This window comes from Heloderma suspectum, chromosome 15 (assembly GCF_057233095.1).
Source record: "Heloderma suspectum isolate Gila_16-S chromosome 15, 16-S_ref, whole genome shotgun sequence".
Taxonomy (NCBI): Eukaryota; Metazoa; Chordata; class Lepidosauria; order Squamata; family Helodermatidae; genus Heloderma; species Heloderma suspectum.
Window position 1 is genome coordinate 3,685,131 of NC_139472.1, and position 14,598 is coordinate 3,699,728.

Consider the following 14,598-nt stretch of genomic DNA (forward strand, 5'->3'; position numbering starts at 1 on the left):
ACCTGGAGATTTCGTGAACAAGCAAACACAGCACACTGTTCTTGCTGTTGAAAAGATGAAGGAGGGAAAACATATGCCAGGGCAGACCTGATACACGGAGAGTTGTGTCATTGCAAATATAAATGAAATACTTCTAATTTGCAACCAGGCTTTGCCCGCAAGCCGACAACAAGCCAAAGCTCCCTCGGGCCACCCTGGGCTCCTTGCAGGAAGGACAGGTCGCAAACTGGATCAAGAAAGAAGGGAGATAAATACGCCAAGCTAAAACGACTCTCATTTTGCAGATGGCAAATTGAGGCTAAGGACTAGCAGCTTGCCTAAGCCTTTGTACACTGGGCTGTGTGTTCACAGATTTCCTGCTTCTCATCTAGTTTGGACCTTGGTTAGAAACATGATGTGCTACCTATTTGGTGCACTCAGGTGACAGACACAGCAGAAATCTGTCTGTGGAAATAACTTCAGGCCAGAAATCCATTGTTCTGCCATATAATGCCATCCTCTCAATTTAAAAAGAAAAAGAAAAAAGTGCGAGAGGGAATATATTTCCCGCACACATAACAATCCCTCTAATTAAATGCTACCAACTCCTGTCCCGTGTAACCTTGTTTATTCCCTATTAGCATATAAATAATGAAAGCCCTCCTTTGAAGTTAGCCTAGGTGCAAGATGAATGAGCCAAAGGCTTCCATCAATTAGCAGGGGGCTCTTTTCCATCTATGTGAAGCAGGGGGAAGGAAACAGCAGTACACCAATTTGTATACGGAAGGGAGCATTGGTGTCCAAAGAGAATGTTCTTTTCTTTTTTATTATGAACAGCGCTGTGGTGCTCACATTTTGGCTGGATCCAAGCAAATTGCTGAGGGTTTTTAATGCCAGGGCTTGCTAAAGGACACATTTACAGTGATATGCAAAAGACCGTATACACCGCAATCTGCAAAAGAGTGCAGGCACAGTAACATGCAAAGGACTGCAGGCACAGTAACATGCAAAGGAGCACAGGCATAGTAACATGCAAAAACTTGCAGAAATGTACACTTCATGGGCCGCATGTATTATTTCTGTAATACTCCATGGCCATGGTATTACTTCAGAAATATACATTTCATAGCCAATTACTTCAGAAATACACCCTTCATGGGCCCTGTGTATTACTTCAGCACTACACACCACTGACTAAAGCAGACAACTAATATTGATCTCCCGCACTCCCTGCCTGCCATTCTGTGCTTTAAAACTGCTTCTACATTCCTGATACGTTAAAAGAGCAAAACTGTTTGCCAACCTTGCATTGAAGGCCACAACAACCTGTGAGCCTGTGCAGTTTTGCGTTTTAAACTCACTGAAATCATAGCTCCGTCGTGACCACAGGAATGGAGTTTGCTTCTGCACCTGCAGACATTTTGGGCAGTCAGTTTGGGTGGCATCACTGGATGGACACAAAAGGGGGCTTAAAAGAAAACCTCTGCTGGCTCTCAGCTGCTATGTTTAATGGGAGCGGAACAGCAGCTCAAGAGAGAGTCTACAATTGCTTCATTAAGTGTGTGTGTGTGTGTGTGTGTGTGTGTAGAGGATGGTATTTCCAAAAGTCTGAACTCTTTGCATCGCTGGCTGGAACCAGTTTCCTTATCAGAATTAAGTGGCCTTGCTCTGTTGGGGCCCAGCCGGCTTGAAGCGGTGAGGAGGGCTTCCTCCGAGAGGCTTATAAAGTGAGCTCCCTGACTACCGAGAGGCTATTCCACATCCCTGGCCCAAGCTGACAGACCGCCAAGGCCCAAGGAGCAGCAAGCAAGCAGGATGAACACTCCGGCCCTGCCTTGCTGGTCCCCTTTGCTCTTGGTGTTTCTGCAGGCGGGGTTGGGATCGCCTCATCCAGTAACATGGAGCCCCTCCAGCCAGGAACTTCAGTCCCTGCAGGTAAGGAAGAGAGGAACGCGTTCCTCTGATGGCTACCAATGTCCCTGGTTTGGCACAGCTGCACACAGACGAAGCCATCTGCAGCTCCGGGCTAGAACAGCTGCTCTGCATGCAGAAGGTCGCAGTTCAGTCCACAGCGCTGCCAGGCAGGGCAGGGAACGACCCCTTGCCTGAAACCCTGGAGAGCCACTGCTACCAGTCAGTGTAGACAAGACAGATCTAGATGGACCAAGGGTCCAACTATGTAGAAGGCAGCTTCCTATTCAAAGCGGTCCTTTATACAGAACCATGAGGCCTGGAAACTTCATTTATTTTGAGGGGAAGGGCCATAGCTGTGTAGCGGAGGGTGTGCTTTGCATGCCAAAGATCCCAGGTTCATATCCACCTGGGAAAGACCCCTGCTCGAAACGCTGCCAGGCAGCGTAGATCAGGGGAGAGGAAGCTGCTGGATTCCAGTCCCCATGAGCCCTGACGATGGGCCACGCTGACCGTGGCTGATGAACTGGAGTCCAACAACGTTGGGAGGGCCCACGTTTCCCTGCCCCCTCTGGTGTAGACCATATTGACCTAGATGGAGCAAGGGCCCAAGCCAGTATTCCTATATTCATAGTTTAACCCAGGGAGCTAATGCTGCCTATCAGTGTAGGCAATACTGAGTTAGATGCACCAGTGGTCTAAGCTGCTTATGTCCCTGCCCAGCAGCAGATGCCACACAGCTGCTGAACCTCAAAGGAGCCCTTCCATTGTCTCTCCAGCAGCTCTATGGCTGAACAAGGACAGGGGCAGACCTTGGATAGGGCAGCTTCACTGTCCCCCCACCCTCACCTGGACAAGGCAGAGCGTGGGACAGAAACTGGCTCACACACAGCCTGGGTGCTCAAGGGCAAAACATGGATGGCAATCAAGGTGTGAAGCCCTTCCAACAGTATGGGAGCCTTGGGAAACATTCCGGGTCTCTGGAGCAGAGACAGTTTTTATTAGGTGTGGGGGGGGGGCAGTGCCCTGCAGCCCAGGACCCCCAGCTATGTGGAGCTGGCCCTTAATGGGGTAGGGTGGAACCCAGCTTGGATGAAATGGACTGCAGAAATTAAATGCATCGCATTAAGGGTGGAGAAGATGGGGAATAGGGATGAAAACCAAGAGGTGTATTTTGGACGTATTTGCCCCTAAAGAAGACATTGTTGTTTGAAGGCTAGGGAGAGTCTCTTACCGGTTCTCCCAAATCCAACTTCCTATCCAGAATTCAAATTTAGATTCTTCTTTATCAGAATCTCTTCCCGCCCTCCCCCCACAATGTTCCTAATGACAGACCCTGTCTGATTACATTCTGGAGCGGAGATAATGGTGAAAAAGAAATACTGAATTTGGCACACTGATATTTAACGAGATTGCGTGAAAATCCATCAAGAAAGAATTGAGAGCTACCTTCTACACACTTACCACACACATACACAAACACAAGCCCTCAAGACCATATTGTAAAATGGGGTAAAAAATATGAACATCTTGGCAATTCAAGGTGAAATCCAGCCTGAGTGCAGAAGTCATGCCATACTGTGATTTTTCTGCAGTGTTACATTTATGCTTCAGTCAGAATGACCTCATCTCTTCCAGAAACCAGAAAAACATATTAATCTCATACCCGTTGCTATGGTTCAGTTTTAAAGCATTCAGTGCACAGATAGTGGATTGGTTCTCCCCAGAGACACATCACATTGGAGCAGAACCTAGAACAAAACAGTCCGGTTCAGTGTTCCAGCCAACCAGCCATGACCACTTCCAAGAGATTCCTTTCCAAAGCCCCTTGGTTCCCCGTACCCACCCACCGCCTGCCAACAGTTAGCCATGTGGCTATCAGTATTGGGCTGTTTTAGAATGGGGGTGCATTGGCATGCCACTTTTAGTTTTTTGTCCCCAAAAGTGTGTGTGGGGGGTTCTTCTGCATAGGGATGTCTGTTGCTGGGAAATCCAGTTCTTTTTTGGCTTGACGGAGTTCCACAGAATGTACAACTCGCTTTGCATCTACAAGCCAAGTTGTGGGCTGTTCCCCAAACTATGAGAACATTTTTGTGCATTTTTGGAAGGTTCTGCAGTTTGCTCAAGTTTCTGAGCAAGTCCCACAAATTACAGCCAAATTTGTGCAAATTACACAAATTCGGCCATAATTGAGCAAATTGCTCAGAAATTTACACAAATTGCAGAACCTTCCTCCCCAGAAAGAAAGGAAATGGGCAATTTCTTGGAAAATCCACAAACTGGGCTGACTCGCTGCCAATCAAGTTGGCCACCACAGTGGGAACTGAAACAAAGTACAGAGGGTCGAGCCTAGGAAAACTCATTGAACTCCACCCCCAAATCGATTTCTCCAACATCCCTACTTTTGCGTGCCTTGGGGTTCTGCTGGGTCTGCTGATATCTCCCTCTTGTTTGTGGATGGTGTCATTTTGGCTACAAAAGGAGACATACTCAGAGAATGACCCCACTATTATTAGATATTCTGTTTATATCTTCTCCAATTTTAGGACCTCCTTGAACGGTTGAAGGAGAAATTTCAACAAGGGGAACTGGATGCTCCTGACTATAGGGCTGGCGATGTGGGCGACAGTTCTTACTCTGACCTTGCTGACTTGGAGGACCCCCCTTCCAGCCATTTCAAATGGCAGGCGCCCCTCCATCAGGCTGAGGTGGAGGACCACTGGAGAAAATTCCTGGCATCTCCAAAACGGAGGAGGTACTTCTCCGGTTGCTTTGGGACCAGACTTGAACGGATTGGTACCCAGACAGGACTCGGGTGCAACATCTATAAAGCCCGTAGGTGTCTTTACATTGTTAATTGAGGGTGGAGGTAGGGATGGGGGAGAAATTTGTTTGGTTTACATTGTAATGCAAACTTACCTAATTTTGCACTTTTGAATCAACATGTGAACCAAAACTCAGCGATCTTTTGAAATTTCAGATTTTTGCATAAAGTTCTCATCAAAACATGTGTACAAAAATGCATACATTATGAAAACATGCACCAAAATGTGTATATTAGTGAGAGTAGCATAACAAAATTCTTCATAGTAGGAAAATTGTTTCCCCCCAAAATGTATATATTACGCAAAATTACATTTAAAATGCATGTATTTTGCAAACAAAAGTGCTTACAAGTTTTTATGTGAATGTAAAAAAAAAACCCTCAAAGTTTGGGACGAACTGAACTCAAGATTTAAAAAAATGAGAAATGGAGAGAAACCAAAACTGACAAATTTGTCCACCCCTACATGGGTATACCCATGGAGGGTATCCACACATGACTTCACAAGCCTTGGTTTGCCCAAAATGCATGACAGGGAATCTCTCTGACAGGTGTACGTCTATGACAGATGCGTTTCCAAAGTCCTGTTGGTAGCATTCACACGTTACATTTGTAGATGTAATGTCTGAAGTTGTCCCGATGCATCTATTTCTCTCTAAACCTCTAAATCAGAAGTTTGTAGTCACTGCATCCGTTATTTATTATTTTATTTATTTATTACATTTATATACTGCCCCGTAGCTGAAGCTCTCTGTGCAGTTTACAAAGGTTAAAACATTAAAAATGCAATATGCAGAATGTAAAAATATAAGAAACACACAAACAGACAGTATACACAAAGACAACATATATCTATAAACTTTGAGCAATCTGCCAAACCATAAAACAGATCCAGGATCAATTAAAACTCATCATATGCTGCCAAATGTCTGGGAAAAGAGAAAAGCCTTGACTTGGTGCCAAAAAGATAATGATGCAAAACAAGCAGCACACTCTTGAATAAAATTTAAGTTGACATTGGCGGGATTAAAAGATAGCTCCCTCTAATATGGGGGGTGTTGAACCTCAGGTCTCCACTGGAATGCAGCCCCCGGGACCTTCTTTGAAATTGAATTTAGCCCTTGGGCTGAAAGAGGGTTGACAACCCCACTCTGTTATACCTGAGATTATTGCTAGGTGGATGAAGAGTTTTGGAAAATTTGAAAGCTTGCACATTCTCACACCAAATTTTTTTAAAAAAACCAACAGGAGAAATTTCACAGACACTAAGAACGAAAAAGAATAGAGCACAATGTCTCAGGCACTGCTCCTGTCTGGAGCACGAGAAAGCAGGAATGGACGATGGCAGAGAAGATATCGCCATTGCGTCTAGAAAGGGCTTCAGGGAAGAGTTGGCTCCAATGCTATGTTGGCAGCTGACTTAAGAGGAAAACACTTCTCATGTATGTGGTCTTCATTCATGAGCAGTGTAATGTGGGAGTGGCAAATTCTCATGCGATTCTTACAAAACCTCAGCACTGAGCAAGGGGTTCAACTAACTGGCCTCTAAGGTGTCTTCCAGTTCTAAGATGCTATGATTATATCGCTGCTCCATTTCTTCCATGAAAAGAAAGAAACCACAACTTAAGAAAAGAGCCCAATCTCAGTTGAATTTACTGCTCCACTTACACTGCTCACACAAGCAGACTTCTTGAATGGACACAGTCTGTACACTACTCAGCTACTGGCATATTGTCAGAAGTGATTCTTTGAGACAGGAATTACTTTGGGTACCAGCTAGTCCGGATTAGTAAAAGTTCTGTCTTTTAGCAGAAGAGAAACTCTTAATTCACAGTATCTTTAACTTTTCCTTGTTTTTTAGGCTCACGGAGGAAGTCCAGAAGTTGAAAAGCAGAACAGAACCTCTTTAACTGGCTACCCAAAGATTTGTCAACAACCACAATAACTGTGTCTTTTATATGAACTGTTAATCTGTTCACAAAATATTCATCCTTTACCCACAAGAATCATGCCCCTTTCCCCCTTATATAAAACCTGTATCATATGGATTATTATATGTAAACTTTGATGGCATGCTACCACCTAGAACTCTTCTTCTGACCTAAGGGAATGGGCTGGACTTGGTGTAGTGTATATCAATAAATGTTTTGTAGAAACTGAGTGTTTTGCTTGGGTGATGTTGGTGGTGGAGAGCTTCTGAAGAGTGACAACACCAGAAATGCAAGTTTCTGATGACTCACTTGAAAGTATTGATTATCTCCAGGCTAGACATAAGGGTGAGTGTGTGTGTGTGTGTGTGTGTGTGTGCGAGAGAGAGAGAGAGAAAGGGTATGTGTGAATAGACAAAGAAAAGTTTATTACACATAGCCACACATAGGGATGTACATATGGATTTGGTTAAATTTGTGTTCCATGGATTGTCAGCCATCTTTCATTCTGTCATCCATCCATTGAGAGATTCAGATTTTTTTTTAGGGATTTACAAGAATTTTGTTCCACTTGCGCAACTATAATGTGCATTATAGCGCTAATGTGCATTAGCACAAGTGCAAATTTGCACAAATACCCCCAACATGTAAAAAAAAAATAGTCTGCAATTCTTCAGAACCCTTGTGACTCAGAAAAAGCCAGGCCATGCAGAATCCACAGTTTGGATTTATAGAAATCTGAATTCATTTGAATCCAGTGCAGATTTCTCCAACATTCCTAGCCACACAGTACATTAATGGGGATGAGAAAATAATTTGGAGGTTTTACTGCTTTTCGGGGGGTGGGTGGGCTGGTGTTTTTGGGGGGGGGGGTTGGTGCTGCCCTTTTTTCCTGCTTTGTATCTTCCAATATGACACCCTACAGCTGAAATTTTGGATTTATCTGTATGCAATAAATAAATGAATAAATAAATAAATAAATAGTTGAGTTGTTTTCTTTTTTTTTCTTTAATTGATGCCTTATTCATCTGGATCACCTTCACAATCTATCAAAAATTTTGTTTACTTTTAAAAATCCATTAGTCTGACCACTTAATTTGATATCCTAAGAACATAAGCAGAGCTGTGCTGGCTCACACCAAGGATCCATCTAGTCCAGCATTCTGTTCACACAGTGGCCAGACAGCTGTTGACGGGAAACCCAGAAGCAGGACATTAGTGCAACAGCACCCTGCTGCCCATGTGCCCCAGCAACTGGTGTACACAGGCATACTGCCTCTGATACTGGAAGTAGCATAGAGCCATCAGGACTAGTAGCCATTGATAGCCTTCTCCTCCAGGAATTTGTCCAATCCCCTTTTAAAGCCATCCAAATTGGCGGCCAACACTATGTCTTGTGGAAATGAATTCCATAGTTTAACTCTGCACTGTACAAAGAAGTCCTTCCTTTCATCTGTCCTGAATCTCCCACCAGTCAGCTTCACAGGATGACCCCATTGGGTTCTAGTATTATGAGAGAGAGAGAGAGAGAGAGAGAGGGAGAAGTCTCCCTATCCACACCATGTGAATGTCAGTGTTGCAGCCCCTATTTTGGACCTACAGGAAATTTATGCATTACCAATAATATGTATACAGAATTACCACTTTCTAGCATCACCACCCCTGGTATGTCGGCACCATTAGAAACGGAGTTGAAGGACAACGCTTGTTGTATCAGTGTGACTTGTAAGGGGAGAGAGAGTCACAGAGGGGTGGGAGCAGGTGGGGAGGGAGAGAGAGGGAGAGGGAGAAATACACATAATTTTTCCTGCTCTTTAGCCACCCAGCAATGTGAAACTGAATTGGAAAGGTTCTTGTGCATTTAAGTTAAACCGAGGGTTGAAGCAAATGTACCTTCCCTTGGGTGTCTTAATTATCATTTTGTATTCAGTGGCTGATTCTGGAAGGAAGGAAGGAAGGAAGGAAGGAAGGAAGGAAGGAAGGAGAAACAGACAGGAAATAAAAAAAATAAAGGTCAAGAAAGGAAGGAAGGAGAAAAAGAAAGGAAAGAAAAAAGAAATAAAATTCAGGAAAGGAGGGAAGGAAGGAGAAAAAGAAAGGAAGGAGACAGAAAAGAAAGAGAAAAGAAAGGGAAGGGAAGGGAAGAAAGAACAAAAGGAAGGAGAAAAAGAAAGGAAAGAAAAAAGAAATAAAATTCAGGAAAGGAGGGAAGGAAGGAGAAAAAGAAAGGAAGGAGACAGAAAAGAAAGAGAAAAGAAAGGGAAGGGAAGGGAAGAAAGAACAAAAGGAAGGAGAAAAAGAAAGAAAAGGAAAAGGAAGAAAAGGAAATAAGGTAGAGAAGAAAGAATGGGAAACAGTTAAAGCATTCTTGAGTGAGTGTGAAATTGCAGGTTTCAGTACCAGCCAAAATGAGGAACTTGCCCCCTCAGCTCATACTTGTGATCTGAAGATGCAAAGCTTTCCAATAGCAATGGGAAGAAATCTCCTTTTTGTCCTTTCTCAGAATAAGGAACAAAAAACTCCAGCTTGCAGTAGCCTTGCAGAAGCACCAGATTCTGCTGACCTTGGAAAGGGATCTGCGGTTAAACGCCTCCACACAGCTTAAGGCTCTGGCCTACAGGCCGTGGATTCAGTACCTTGGTCAGAAGCCAATGGCTCCTCCTCATCACATCCTGGCTCATAGTATAAGCGGAAGGTCCTTTGTGGAGCTTATTATTTTCTGGTTCGCTCTGGTTCACAATCCAAAGTGATGGTTATTTCATCACTTCGTTAGTGAGTTCTTACATTTCTATACCGCCCAATAGCCGAAACTCTCTGGGCTGTTCACAACAATTAAAACCATAAAATACAACACAATAAAATATCATGTAAAAGTTTAAAATAAAAAGTATTGACCTATAAAGTTATAGCTATGACCTATAAAAGCCCTATAAAGCTTGGGACCAGGCTATCTGAAATACTGACTTTTCCCATAGCTATGACCCATAAAGCCCTAAATACTGCCTTTCCCCATAGGAGCCTTGTTCAGTCATTAAGTCATGTCCGACTCTTCATGACCCCATGGATCACAGCACGCCAGGCCTTCCTGTCCTGCGCTCTCTCCCGGAGCATGCTCAAGTCCATATTCATTGCATCGGTGATGCTATCTAGCCATCTCATCCTCTGCCGTCCCCTTCTCCTTTGGCCTTCAGTCTTTCCCAGCACCAGGGTCTTTTCCAGGGAGTTTTCTCTTCACATTAGGTGGCCAAAATATTGGAGCTTCAGCTTCATTATCTGTCCTTCCAATGAGCACTCAGGGTTGATTTCCTTTAGGATGGACTGATTTGACCTCCTTGCAGTCCAGGGGACTCGTAAGAGTCTTCTCCAGCACCACAGTTCGAAAGCATCGATTCTTCGGCGCTCAGCCTTCCTTATAGTCCAGCTCTCACAGCCATACGTTACTACTGGGAAAACCATAGCTTTGATTAGACGGACCTTTGTCGGCAAGGTGATGTCTCTGCTTCTGACTACACTGTCTAGGTTTGCCATAGCTTTCCTCCCAAGGAGCAAGCGTCTTTTAATTTATGGCTACAGTCACTATATGCGGTGATCTTGGAGCCCAAGAAAATAAAATCTGTCACTGCTTCCATTTCTTCCCCTTCTATATGCCAGGAAGTGATGGGACCAGATGCCATGATCTTCGTTTTGTTAATGCTGAGTTTCAAACCAGCTTTTGCACTCTCCACTTTCACCCTCAACAAGAGGCTCTTGAGATCCTCCTCGCTTTCTGCTTTAGGGTGGTATCGTCTGCGTATCTGAGGTTGTTGATAATTCTCCCGGCAATCTTAATTTCAACCTGTGATTCATCCAACCCGGCGTTTCTCATGATGTACTCTGCATATAAGTTAAATAAGCAAGGCGACAATATGCAGCCTTGTTGTACTCCTTTCCCAATTTTGAACCAATCGGTTGTTCCATGTCTGGTTCTTACTGTTGCTTCTTGGCCCTCATACAGGTTTCTCAGGAGACAGGTAAGGTGGTCTGGTACTCCCATCTCTTTCAGAATTTCCCACAGTTTGTTGTGATCCACACAATCAAAGGCTTTAGCGTAGTCAATGAAGCAGAAATAGACGTTTTTCTGGAATTCTCTTGCTTTCTCCATGATCCAGCGAATGTTGGCGATTCGATCTCTAGTTCCTCTGCCTCTTCGAAACCCAGCTTGTACTTCTGGTAGTTCTCGGTTCACATACTGCTGAAGCCTAGCTTGTAGGATTTTGAGCATCACCTTGCTGGCATGTGAAATGAGTTCAATTGTACGGTAGTTTGAACACTCTTTGGCGTTGCCCTTCTTTGGAATTGGAATGTAAACTGACCTTTTCCAGTCTTGTGGCCACTGTTGAGTGTTCCAAATTTGTTGGCATATTGAGTGCAGCACTTTAACAGCATCATCTTTTAGGATTTTAAATAGCTCAGCTGGAATGCTGTCATCTCCACTAGCTTTGTTGTTACTAATGCTTCCTAAGGCCCACTTGACTTCACTCTCGAGGATGTCCGGCTCAAGTTCAGTGACCGCACTATCATGGCTATCAGGGACATTCAGATCTTTCCTGTATAGTTCTTCTGTGTCTTCTTTCCACCTCTTCTTAATCTCATCTGCTTCTGTTAGGTCCCTGCCTTCTTTGTCCTTTATCATGCCCGTCTTTGCACAAAACGTTCCCTTGAGCTCTCCGATTTTCTTGAAGAGATCTCTAGTCTTTCCCATTCTGTTGTTTTCTTGATTTCTTTGCATTGTTCATTTAAGAAGGCCTTCTTGTCTCTCCTTGCTGTTCTCTGGAACTCTGCATTCAGTTGGATATATCTTCCCCTTTCTCCCTTCCTTTTCACTTCCCTTCTTTCCTCAGCTACTTGTAAAGCCTCCTCAGACAGCCACTTTGCTTTCTTGCATTTCTTTTTCTTTGGGATGGATTTCGTTGCTGCCTCCTGAACAATGTTACAGACCTCCGTCCATAGTTCCTCAGGCGCTCTGTCTATCAGGTCTAATCCCTGAAATCTATTCCTCACTTCCACTGTATATTCATAAGGGATATGACTTAGGTCGTACCTGAATGGTTTAGTGGTTTTCCCTACGTTCTTCAATTTAAGCTGAAATTTTGCGATAAGAAGCTCATGATCTGAGCCACAGTCAGCTCCAGGTCTTGTTTTTACTGACTATATAGAGCTTCTCCATCTTTGGCTATAAAGCCCTATAAAGCTTGGGACCAAGCTATCTGAAATACTGCCTTTTCCCATAGCTATGACCCATAAAGCCCTAAATACTGCCTTTTCCCATATGAGCCTGCCCAGGTCTTAAGATCTTTGGGAGAGGTCCTTTTTTTTGGTATCGCTGCTTTCAGAGTTGCATTTGGTGGTGACCCAAGAGATGGCCTTCTCGGGGGCCACTCCCAGGTTGTGGAACTACCTGCCAAGGGAGGCTAGATTGGCTCTCTTTCTGCTGTCTTTCTGACATTTTTATTTAAACAGGTCTTTGGTGTGTAAGCGGATCTGCTGGGTTGGGTGCTGCTTTTATTTGGTTATTGTTGTGTTTTTAACTGTGTTTTTAATGCATTTGTTTATTATTAGTTTGATCAGGTTTCTATTTATCTATTATTGTAAGCTGCCTTGAGTGCCATTTTCTTGGTAAAAAGGTAAAAGTCAAATTGATCAATCAATAAATCTGTCCAAGCTGGTGGCCATCACTGCATCTTGTGGTAATGAGTTCCACATACACTGGGTGAAAGGTGAGCTTCCTTTCCTCGGACTGCCCTGGCCACTGTGCTTTTTGAGGGCACTCTGGGGGGGGCATGAACAATAATGCCTCCAAGCATGTGCAGAGGGAGCAGAAAAAAGTATCCATTGCTAGAAGGGGGGAAAGTTTAGGAAAAAAGCTTTGATGAAGACAATTAAGAACTTGTTGCACAAAGACTTGATACTCTGCCTCCAGATGGGTTGACTACAAGCCCCATCACTCACAGCCAGTTGTTGGAGATGATGGGATTTGTAGTCAACCCATCTGGAGAACTCTGGATGAGGATGGCTGTTTCTGTGTGTTCACAGCAACTAGGCTACAAATAGCATTACACTGGAAAAATGTTTTTAAATGCACAGTAAACTACGGATTCAATAGAGTAAAAGGAGTTATGCTGGCTGAGAACACTGTGGAGAAGAACTGGTTAGCTTTGTTAAAGCACTTGTTAAAGAAGACAATTTTTTTTTAAAGGAAATTGGCATCCATTTATTGCTTTTATTAATGAGCTTGGGGATGTTATTTGACCAGCTAGCAATCTTGTCAGATCTTATGGACAGATTCTCCGGAATGACTCAGGAGTTTGCCTAAAAACTATTTCTCCTCCCTGTAAAGGGTCATAAATCTTCTCTGTTGTTCTGCTTGACAAATACTTCCCTTGTTTGGCTGCATTTATACTCAGAGAACTGGGGAATGCAGTCTGAAATACTTTTGACGGTGGCAGGGTGTGTGTGTGTTTCTGCTATGTTTTGATACACCAATAAAAATTAGAAAGAAAAAAAGACATGGGAAGGAAGGGGGAAACAAGGGAAGGAAGGGGTATGAATATTTAGAATAAGGAAGAGCCACCTCCAGCAAAGGTATTCCGAAAATGAAAAACAAACTGCAGTCATGGCTGAGCTGGCATCCGCATCGTTCCATATATAGGAATTGTGTCTTGCAGAAGCTCCACAAGGGCTTGACAGCCGTGCAGCTACGTAATTTCAGATCCTAGACTCAATGGTCTTACGTGGGGTGGGAGACTTTAGATGGCCATGTGTCTTTCTTCTTCAGTCATGAAGCACACAGCTAACATTTCTCATCATACTCGAACCCAATGGGGGCCATCCCATGAAGCAAGCTGGGGAAGATTCAGGACAGATGAAAGGAAGGACTTCACACAGCGCAGAGTTAAATTATGGAATTTGCTTCCGCAAGACGTAGTGATGGCCATCTGGATGGTTCAAAAGGGGCTTGAACAAATTCCTGGAGGAATCCTGTGTCAGAGGCAGTATGTCTATGTACAGTGGTTGCTGGGGAACATGGGCAGGAGAGTGCTGTTGCACTGATGTCCTGCTTGTGGGTTTCCCATGGGCAGCTGGTCGGCCACTGTGTGAACAGAATGCTGGACTAGATGGACCTTGGTCTGATCCAGCACAGCTCTGCTTATGTTCTTAGGATATCAAATTAAGTGGTCAGACTAATGGATTTTTAAAAGTAAACAAAATTTTTGATAGATTGTGAAGGTGATCCAGATGAACGAGGCATCAATTTTAAAAAAACTAAAGAAAACAACTCAACTATTTATTTATTTATTTATTTATTGCATACAGATAAATCCAAAATTTCAGCTGTAGGGTATCATACTGGAAGATACAAAGCAGGAAAAAAGGGCGGCACCAAATAAAACAGCCCACCCATCCCCCAAAGCAGCAAAACCTCCAAATTATTTTCTTATCCCCATTAATCTACTGTTGCACTGATGTCCCGCTTGTGGGTTTCCCATGGGTTGGCCACTCTGGGAACAGAATGCCAGACTAAATGGATCCTTGGTTTGATCCAGCATAATTCATCTTATGTTTTCTCACCCCCGCACAACCAGCTCATTCTCTACAATTGCTTCTATATTCCTGATACATTTGAGCAAAAAGGAAACAAAGAAATAATGTTTGCCAACCCTGATTGATGCGTGTGTGTGTGTGTGTGTGTAAGACTCTGAGCATACACAGTTTCACATTTTAAACTCATTTAAAATATAGCACCATCATGACTACAAGAATAAAATTGAGTTCGCTTCTGCTGCCCCGGTCCTAATGCATTGACTTGGTAGTTAGCACTATTTTGTTGTAGAAAGGAAAAAAAAACATATCTTTTAAGAGAACAAATAATAATAAAGTGGGCATCTGTAACCATGTAGATGTCTGGATGGCTGCCTG

General features: G+C 43.6%; 1 protein-coding gene across 1 annotated transcript; it reads left to right on the forward strand.

Moving 5' to 3' along the window:
• The first annotated feature begins 1,652 nt into the window (after positions 1-1,652).
• On the forward strand, positions 1,653-7,593 carry LOC146335203 (natriuretic peptides B-like). The gene is made up of 3 exons (XM_084821785.1): positions 1,653-1,914; positions 4,437-4,725; positions 6,576-7,593. Exons 1-3 carry the CDS (start codon positions 1,795-1,797, stop codon positions 6,599-6,601), a joined length of 435 nt encoding a protein of 144 aa, XP_084677911.1. The 5' UTR covers positions 1,653-1,794; the 3' UTR covers positions 6,602-7,593.
• The last annotated feature ends 7,005 nt before the right edge of the window (positions 7,594-14,598 follow it).